Here is a 10,752-nt window from a genome sequence, read left to right as displayed (position 1 = left end):
AATTCAGACCTGCCCAGAGGCTAAAAACCATTTTCCTGGTTAGCCTCACCTAAGGAGAATTAGGAGGCTAAATTTTAGAGGGAGAATGTCCTACAAGGAAATGAGATTCTAGGGGTCTATTTTTAAAAACTTTAATTTATATTTAGAGGGGAAAAATAGTTGCCAGGATTCTATTTGCAAATGGCCGTAGCAGGGAGATTTTTAAAAATGCCACTGTGAATCTTTGCTACTAAAAGACAAGTTTCAGAAAAGCAAAATGCCAGTTAGTGTAAAGCTTATCTAAAAAGACTAATAAGCCCTACTCACCCCAGATGAGCCATACAACTCAACATTCCTTGTTTCTTCCCCCCCACCCCCCTTTCTTTCTTACCAAGTCTTGCTCTGTCACCCAGGTTGCAGTGCAATGGTGCGATCTCAGCTCACCGCAACCTCCACCTCCTGGGTTCAAGCAATTCTCCTGCCTCAGCTTCCCAGGTAGCTGGGATTACAGATGCACCCTACTATGCCCGGCTAATTTTTGTATTTTTAGTAGAGACAGGGTTTCACCATGTTGGCCAGACTGGTCTCGGGCTCCTGACCTCATGCTTGCCTTGGCCTCCCAAAGTGCTAGGATTATAGGCATGAGCTACTGTGCCTGGTGAAGAACTCAATATTCCTTGTTAAGTGGAAATGTTTTGAAAGTATGAGTGAGATTTTTATTTTTAAACTTCCCCCAGATTCAGTCCACAACAGAGTTTAATATCTGCCATGTATTTGTTACTGTTATATCTCCCAGCCTTGAATCAAAACATTTTGTGTAAAATGTAAATAGACCAGGCCATAATCTTTGGAACCCATCACCCAGCAGGATCTCTTTAATATTCAGAAGAGAAGGAGCTACATTTTGGTCTGGACATGGAGGAAGGTGGGATTATGGGGTCTTCTGGGCTGACCATCAATTCAGGTGTACACTTAAGGGTCAAAGAGGTAACATCCAAAGAGACAGCAAGGTCCTGAGTCCACACTGCCTTCTAAAAACTCTGCTTCCGTTAAAAAAAAATAGTAGCAATAATCCAAAGATATAAAGAAGGCAGAGATCTTTCCCCAATGCCTCTTGCCTATAGTTTCATAGCCAGAGTCTCAAGATCCAGAGTCAAAGTGTCCAGAGTCCCTATGGACACTTTTTGTACCTTTCAAAATCTGTCTGGCTGTGGTACTTAGCAGCAGCTATGAGGGATGCAGGGGATGTGGGAAAGATCCTGACATTGTAGGACACACAGCCAAATGACCCAAGGGTTTTTTCTTGTTTTTTTGCGGCTGTAGCCATTGAGCATATTCAGGTGCCAACCTTTTGAGTACAGGACCTCCTTAATCACTGCTTTCAGGATTAGGCGTCTTGCCTGAGCCCTCTTTGCCACCTACAGTCTACCTTTTTGCCAATGGATTTGAACTTGGAAAAGAATCTGTGCTATGAAGCAAGACTTGCCTGGGGAGAAGGAGGGAAAATGTATCATGGCACCACACCCACTGAGCACGCAGTAATTTAAACACTACACTGGTTGATACAGGTACATATTATGAATTACTAGGAAGAGAAGTACATCGTGCAACACTCCAAACCATTCACTGGCTCAAGGCATGAGCTGGGAGACCAGTTCGAGCAGAGAAGCCACAGTCAGCAAGTGGAAAATAAGACCAATGATGCAAGAGGAGCCCGATGAGCAATGGTAACTCATGGTTCCATGGGGCCTTGTGTCTTCAATGCTCATAGTACCTTACACAAGCATTGCCTAATTGATCTTCCGTGTGCCCTCTGAGATGGCAAGATCCATTATCTTCAATTTGGGACATGTGGAAATAGAGACCTAGGTTAATTTACCCCCTGGCGATTCACTGATTCAACAGCAAAACTAGAAGTGTACCTGTTTTTCAAATCCTCAGTCTGTTTCCTCCTCCAAGATTCTGAAGCTTAGCTGAATATGTTTACATTACTGTAATCTATCATATAGTTCTAGATCCATCTCTGGCATTTTATTATTTATGTTTATATATGATTGATTATTTATTTGGACTTTGACCAAATTGCTTAATTTCTCTGAGGTTATCTACAAAATGGGCATGAACACTCACCCTGCCTATCTTACAGAATTGTCATGGAGCTTGTATGAAATGATGTATGTTAAATTCCTTCAAAACCTTGAAGGTTTATATTTATTTTATTGTATTTATTTTATTTTATTTTATTTGAGATAGGATCTCACTCTGTTGTCCAGGCTGCAGTGTTGTGATACAATCATGACTCACTGCAGCCTTGAACTCCTGAGCTCAAGTGATCCTCCTATCTCAGCCTCTGGAGTAGGTGGGACTGCAGGCATATACCACCATGCCGAGACAGTTTGTGGGTTTGTTTTGAGTGTGCATTTTTTGTAGAAACAGGGTTTCACTATGTTGCCCAGGCTTTGTCTTGAACTGCTGGGCTTAAGTAATCCATCCGTCTTGGCAGCCTATGGTGCGACAGTATAGGTGTGAGCCCCTGCGCCCAGCTGAAGGTTTCTTTGTTAACGAATGTTTTTTGTTTGTTTTCAAATACACACTTTTTAGTACACAATATTTCTGGCAGTTTGGAAAACAAATGATTTCTATATGCATTTTACTTAATAAAACTGTGATGACCTTATAAACCAGATTCACATACTCTCTTTTTCTCTCTTTCCATCAGAACCCAGAGTAATATTTTTCAACTTTAAGATGAACAATTTTTTTAAAAATAGAAGGATGAACCCTACTTAACACCTTTCTTGGTGCCAAGTACACAATACCTGCTCAGTAAATATTATTGAATAGATGGTGAACAGATTCAGTTTGTGGATAATAAATCCAGAGATTGACATTTATGGATGTCAATGTGTATTAATTAGATTTTCAGAAAAACCAACACCAAAAGACCCTACAACAATAAATATTATTGATTTTATTAATCAGTTAAATCTGTTTTACAAGGCATGTGAAGATAATGCAATATTATCCATTGAACTTACTATAACATTGGGATACAATTTGAATCTTTATCCTACAAACAATAAACATAAAGCTGTATATCAGGTTAGACTTTTGAGTCATGCAGTCTTCCTGGGACTCCCCCAGGGGTTCCTACAGCCATGCATTTATTCACATATTTAATAATTGTTTACAATGTGTGAAGCATTGTGCTAAGAACTATGTAAGGTTTGTTCTTTCTTTTAAATAGCTTATTTTTTTAATCCAGTCTCTTAAAAAGATTCAGTTTTACTGGGTTAGAGTCTCTATTTGCAGGTTCGAAGTCATATTGGTTTTTAGCCCTAGGCTGAAGTCACTCTAGGCCACATAGGTGTAGAAGCCCTCACTCCGAGGGACCAGAATCAGGAAGAGCTGGTGTATTTGATTTTATCTGAAGGTGGGTGGTGGACAGGACACCTCCCCTCAGTAAGTAGACTCATCCTTCAAATGAAAGGTGCATGCGAAGAATAGGAACAGATCTACAGGCTCCTGATACAATGTTTTGAACTACTTTGAAAGGCCAAGTTTATATTATTTACAATTTAAATCGTCTTTTCAAATGTAACTGAGAACAAAATGTGCTTGAAAACTATAAGAAGATTAAAAAAACTTTAATAAATTATCACAAATACACGTCTAAGATTCATTTCCTTTCCTATATTTTTAAAATTCACATTTAGGTATTTGATTGTTTGCAGGTGATGTTTAGGATATGCTTGTCTTATTCTGTACTCTTGTTATGGTGTTAAATCCCTGTTGTGGTGCTTGACAAGGAGACATTATTTGTATGATCAGAAGACCTAACACTTATTCTGCCCTTGTGACCCTGTATCCAAAAAAACTGAGAAAAATGTAATGCTCTCAAACGAGTAACTCCATTTTTTTTTAAGTCAGAATTTTCCTTCCAAAATGTATCATTCTATTCTTCACTGGGGTAAAGACTAAACGCCTTTCACCTGGAAATATAAAAATACCAACTAGGTTGTCTTCTGACCTGTTTTGAGAAAAACAGAATGAAACAGTGGAAAGTCTCCGATTCCACCATTACTATAATATGTACAAATATCACCAAGGCACCCTACAGAATATTTCCAAAGCCTAATGATTTCAAATGGAAGTAGCTTCATTCCTGAAAAGACTGTGACATAACTTTCTGCAATAATAAAATAAATAGAAAATAGTACTTTTCTAGACAGTGCCAATGAGGATCGCGCTCCTGAATTTATTATGGAAGTGAGTCAAAATTCTTCTATGGTGATGAAAAAGACAAAGTAAAGGAAGATATTGAGAGACAATTGTATACGTGGCTGCACCAATGAATACAGAGAGGGGAGGAGGGAGGAAAGGCAGCAGCAGGAAGAAAAGGGAAAAGAGGAGTTGGAAATTGAATGAAAAGAGGAAGTAGTGAGTGAAAACGAAAGAAGAAAACATTAAGAAATAGAGGAAAAAGAATTAAGTCGATTACATGCAATGAGGGAAGAGGAAAAGAAGGATGGGGGGAGAAAGTGAAAACAGGAAGTGAACAAGGCAGGAGAAGGAGGGAGATGCCTGTAAGAAAGGCTATCCTCCCAGAAGTCAGCAAACTGCAGCCTGAGGGCCAATTCCAGCCTATTGCCTATTTTTGTAAGTTTTATTGGAATACAACCAGGCTCATTGAGGCACCCATTGTCTATGGCTGCTTTCACACTATAATTGCAAAATTTAGTAATTGTGATGGAGACAGCATGGCCCACAAGCTTAAAATTTACTGATTCTCATGGAAAGCTTTGCAGTCTAACCCAGTGGTTCCCAAACGTCACTGTCCATCAGAATTACCTAGAGTGCTTATTAAAACACAGATTGATGAACCCCACCCCCAGAGTTTCTGATTAAGGAGATCTGGGGTGGGATCTGAAATTTTTATTTCTAATAAGTTCCCAGGTGACACTGATGTTGTTGGTCCAAGGATCAAAGTTGGAGAACCATCACGCTAATCTTTACGTTCTATCACACTAACAGTGTTTGGAATAGAGTCTTTTGTGAGGAAAGGAAAAGGAAAATCAAAATTGATCTCCCTTTGAGGTAAACATTACATGTACCCATTGATATCACAATTGTTTACAAAGCATGCATTTAAAAAAATTCTTAGAACTGTTTTTATAATTCTAGTTTCATTCTTACAGCAATGAAAAATGAATCTGATTTACTTTAAAGCTGAGTTCATTGGTGGCTTGTTCCCAAAATTGTTTATAGTTTGGTTTGATTCAACTCCTTGAAATAACGTGGACTGTGTCAATGTTATGACTGGACAGTGTCAATGAGGTAGACTGTATCCATTCAGTGAGAATGACCTCTCCCCACCCATGGGTGGCTGGCTGCTCACTGCCTTTGCCTGGAGCCCCTGAGAAGCTAAGCCATAACCAGCTTAGGATTTTGCCAACCAACACATACCTCACCCTACTCCCAGATGATGCTGACATCTTCTGAATTTGACCCTATGAAACTGGCAAATTCTTCAATAGCTTTTCTCCTGGAGATGGGCATGAATGTTAACCTGGGGTGAGACTTTTGGGAATCATGGTACCAAGGACTTTATCCTGCTTAAACAAACTCTATCTCAAAACCCTGCCTGAGATTTTTTTTTTTTTTTTTTTTTAACCTGTATGGGGCTGCCATGGTTTGCACAGTCATGATCTTCCTTTACTTGTTGTGTCCTTAAATTTGTGCTTTGGCTGGGAACATAGACATTCAATTATTAGCCTTAATTTTGCAATTCCTATGCTTGCTGCATGGAAGTTTTGTGAAAGAAAGAAGCTTCTCTTTTTTCTTTATCCTAGCACTGGGGAACTTAAGGGAATGTAATTTCAGGACCTGAAAGTGCCAGAAACACCTTCAAGGATAGAATGGGCTCAAGTTAAAATTAGCAGCTCTTTAAAATGTTTAACGTTTTGATTCCACCATTGCTCTTTTTATTTGTATACATAACTGAGATGGGAAGAGAATGGAAAAAATATTTTTTACAAGAAAGTTACAGGAAATTTAATTCTATTTAATTCAGATATTACTTCTAGAGGATTTCCAGAATTTATGAAAAGTTGATGTATATGACAAAGTATATTGTAGATGTCAAGGAAGGATGAATAACATAAGTAAATGTTACATGCCTAGCACAGTACATGGGATACAGTAGATACTTAAGAAATCACTGTTGTCATTGTTGTTGCAACAGGTACCCTTACATTGATGAGGGTATAGGCCTTGATTAAAAGATTATGGTAAAATAAATAGTGCAAGTCATCCATGTTCTGCATGGCACTCTGTTAAATGAAACTTGTGCATGCCTTAATCAATTCCTCATTTGCACGATCCCATGTAACACGTTAAATATCCATTATCAAAAAACTGTGCAAAGAATAGACTGTCCATACTTTCAACACCATGGGAGTTTATTTTTAAAGAAACTCTGTGATGAATTTTCCTATAAATTAGGTTTTGTCCTCTGTAGATATCATACCAAAGAATGTGGTGGGTTAAATTCCTTCAAATTCCTCTCAAATCATTTGCAATTTGTAATGAATGCCAGGAAAGATAATTTGGATGTCACTGAAAGCTCTTCTTTCCATGACATCTTTTTCCTTCTTTCCCTCTCTTTGTATTACAATATGGCTTTTCTTGAGTGTCTCATTTTTTCAGTACTGCCTGACTCAGCCACACCATCACGCTGATAAGTGGCATAGAGCAGAGGGGTCATCTGGTCATCTCTTTCTGTTGCCCTTCCATCTATCTTCCATTCAAATCAGCCACTGCATGTATTTGAGAGAGAGTAGGAATAAGCTCATTTGCAGTCCCACACCCTGAGTGAGAGGCTACAGCGGAGATCTGTGTGACAGAGTGGATTACCATGCACGGTGAACCTCCACTGCAGACTTTTAAAGGTCTTGCCATATGTAGTTCACTGTGGTAAAATTTTGTTGCAGAGGGATGACATGAAAAGCTAACAGGCAGTGTAGCAGCTACTCTCTATTTTATTCAGGGAATTGCATATGATGAAAACATTGGTGGGCAATCATTATTGGTTCACTGTGATTTTCACTTAGGTTTAACATTAGGAAAGGCACCAATCTCTCTGGTGTCAAAGAGGGTCCACATGGAAGGAAGTAGTGAATAGTTTGACGGGCTTCAGTTCTCTCCAATTTCTTCTGAGTTTTCGAATCTTTCATTCATACTGGCATTATTTTCTAAACTATTTTTTCTATAGTTACTGTGATAAATTACACCAAAACGAGTGTCTTAAAACAACACAAACTTATTATTTTACAGTTCTGGAGGTCAGAAGTCCAGAATTTGGTCTCAGCAAGCTAAAATCCAAGGTGTTGGCAGGGCTGCATTCCTTCTGGACCCACTATAGGAAAAGTTGTCTTCTAGATTGTTCTGGTTAGAAGTTCTAGAGGCTCCCCACATTCCTTGACTTTCAGCTTTTTCTACCATCTTTAAGGTCAACATTATAGCATTATCCAATCTCTCTTTTTCCCTCTTTGCTTTTCTTCTGGCCAGGTTTCATATTTTCCCCTCTTTATTTTTTTCCCCCAGCTCTTTCTTTATACAGACCTGTATTTAAGTTACTGGAATCAAATACCTATTTATTCTTTCTACTGGTAGATTAATGCATGGCCATGTTGCTCTTACCATTCTCTTTCTCTCTCTCTCTTTTTTCCCCACTTTTCTCCTTTCTCTTTAAAATGAAAACGGACCTGTACTGGCACTCTTTTTTTTTTTTTTAACACATTCATGAGGAGATTAAAGTTTTGCTTTTTAGCCTTAATTTTCCTAAATTTGCCTTTTTTTGAAAGTTCATTGTCTGTGCAGTCCCCCAAAGGAAGAAATCTAGTGTTTCCATAGCAAACCTAATTGTGAAAAGATGTGTATTTCCCAGCTTGCCTATTGTCATGACTCATGTGTATGCCATCATCGTATTTTATAAAGCAAATGTTAAAGTTTACAAAACCCCTTACTATTAAAATTACTGTTTTGTATGACTTTAATTTTGGAGAAAATTTGCTTTTTCATTCATACCATTCACTATTGGTTTTTAAATCAGAAAAAGAAGTTGTGTATGTAGGATAATTAAAATGTTAAATTTTAAAGAGACCAAAAATAGCTCCTGGTTTTTGGAAGAATGGCTGCATTTATACCTACTTTGATCACAAAAGAAGACATGTAAATTGTGATAAAACATAGTTAATATACAGTCAAAAGGAAGAAAATAAAATGAAATACACTACCCAGGAAAAAAGCCATGAATCAAATTTTGGTGATACAATCTTTTGGATTTTTTAATACACGTGTGTGTGTGTGTGTGTGTGTGTGTGTGTGTGTGTGTGTGTGTGTATTTTAAAAGATTAGGACTCTTCTGTTCATACTGTTTTCTGATCTGTTCTTTTAAACTAACAGTGTGTTATAAATACTTTTTGTTTTAATTGACAACATTTGTATTGGCTGCATTGTGTTTTATCATGTGGATACACTGATTTATTTTTAAAACATTCTGGCAAATATTCTTGCAACTACTCATAAATATTTCCTTAGAATAAATGCCAGGAAGGGAATTCATGGGGTAACCAGGCATTTTTAAGTGTTTTTATACATATTAACAAATCTAGAAAAGGGAAGTTAAACATAACACCCTCCAAGACTACTCCTACTTAGTGGTGAATGTTAGTTGCGGAGTTGGGGCTCGGCTGGGGGACATGGATAGTGGTAATCCAGGAGGTAACTTCACAAAGCAGAGTTGCTGCATTTATGTGCTTTCCCAGGCAAATGTGCCATCGTGATGTAATGACTGCTTTTTTTTTTTTTTTTTTTTTTTTAATTTTAGGTTACCTCGCACCTCGAAACCTTCCTAGTACTGGATTCTTCCCGTTCCTGCAGACCCTACTATGTGACACAGACTCTAAATGCAAAGACACCCCCTATGGCCCACAGGACTTGCTTCGTAGGAAAGGGATTGATGCTGCACTATTTAAAGACAGGTGGGGGCACCTCTCAAGTGTGTTCAATTATTCTGAGAGAGCAATCCTTGTTTCCTTATGAGATAAGCCAGGAAGCCATGCAAGCTTAGATACACAAGTTTGTTTTCTATGTCTATAAATGTGATGATCTAAATATGAAATAACGAAGTAGGTACAAACTGGAATAACTGTGTTTATGTGAGATTGAGTACAATCTACTTTGGGTGAATGTCTCAAATTTGCTTTATAAGATGGGTGACTAAGGTAGTCCTCCTTTACATCCCTCAAAGATTCTCTATCCAACCTTAAATTATCAGTGACACATTGCCTGAGACTCGTCACAAGCATAAGATGTCATAAGTGTAGGATAAGTGTCAGGGCCATCATCCTGGAAGAATGACATACTGGTACTACCCTGTGTGATACTTTCAGATACAATAAAACCCAGGAAGTGCAAAAAAAGAAATTAAGGGTGCTGAAATTCACAGTAATAAAATTAAAAGTAGACGTAATTGAATGACAACCTTTAAATGAGGTTATTGCGTGTTCTACTGTAGGGTGTAAGGAACAGCTGAAGAATGAATAGGGAATCTGAACCATTAACAACCGGACTTTACAACCTCAATTTTCCTTCCTGGGATTCTAAACCTAAAGAGACTCCCAGAAGCCTATCTGTCTTCAGAACTGAAAACAATATTGTAATCTTGAATCAACCAAGAACTAATTCTCTGTTAGAGATATTTTTTGAGTGTCTCTCAAGAAAATATTATATTTACCTATAATCATAGATATTTAGTTGCCAAACTTTAATACTAAATTCCTTAGCAGGTAGCACAATTTCTCTTTTAATACCATTCTCATGATTTTGGTCATCAAATAATATAGGTGATACTTTAAGAGCGCAACTGCAACCCGTTTAGCAAAAAATATAAACATGTTAAGAATTGTCATGAGACACAACTTGGAACCCCTAATTGTTGGGTTGCTGATTCACACTGATTTTGTTGTTTCAATAATTAGGCTTGATCTGATGTCCATTCGTTCATTCGTTAATCTATTTAAAAAATAGATTAATAGACTGAGAGGCTTCTATGTGCCAGGCACCATTCTAGGCACTGGGATACAGAGGTGAATAAAACAATTTCTCTATCCTTTTGTTACTTGCATTCTAAAGGAAGAGAAAGCAACAGCATGATCAAATAAATAAATAGCATAATTAATAATAATGAGTGTGCTAGTGAGAAAATAAAGTAGGTTAACAGGTAGAAATTGTAAAGTAGGGATTTAATAGAGTGTCAAAAGAAGGTCTCTGATAGAAGTGACATTTTGGTAGAGACCAACAAGGGCAAGGAAAAACCAGCAGCAGCATATGAATATCTGGAAGAGAGTGTTGCATGCAGAGAAACAGCAAATGATCCTGAGGTGGGGACAAACCCAACCATTTAGATGAGCAAAATGTCAACTAACATGGTTGCAACACAGCAAGGGATGAGGAAAGGGATTGGGATATGTAGAAAAGGAACCTCAGAGACCAGAGCATGCAGAACCGATCATGAAAGAAAAGGTAAGGGGATTCGCATTGTGTGTTTAGTATAAGGAGAAACCATCCAAAAGTTTTTAGCCGGGAAATGACATGACATGACACATTGTCTACGAGAACGGCACAGTTCTAGGCATATGCAAGTATGACCTCAATGAGCACCAGTGTGTAATTAATTCTGTAAGAAGACCACAGCCAGCTAGGGTCTAT

At 37.9% G+C, this 10,752-nt stretch overlaps 1 protein-coding gene across 1 annotated transcript in view; it reads left to right on the top strand.

Moving 5' to 3' along the window:
• Positions 1-10,752, top strand: part of ABCA12 (ATP binding cassette subfamily A member 12) — a 210,828-nt gene that overhangs the window by 69,433 nt on the left and 130,643 nt on the right. Inside the window, exon 3 of the mRNA XM_028831081.2 lies at positions 8,870-9,023. Within this exon, the coding sequence (XP_028686914.2) occupies positions 8,870-9,023 (154 nt within the window). The remainder of the gene's footprint in view (positions 1-8,869; positions 9,024-10,752) is intronic.

This window comes from Macaca mulatta, chromosome 12 (genome assembly GCF_049350105.2).
Source record: "Macaca mulatta isolate MMU2019108-1 chromosome 12, T2T-MMU8v2.0, whole genome shotgun sequence".
NCBI classification, from domain to species: Eukaryota; Metazoa; Chordata; class Mammalia; order Primates; family Cercopithecidae; genus Macaca; species Macaca mulatta.
Note: the sequence above shows the minus strand (reverse complement) of the source record. Positions and strands in the feature narration are given on the sequence as shown.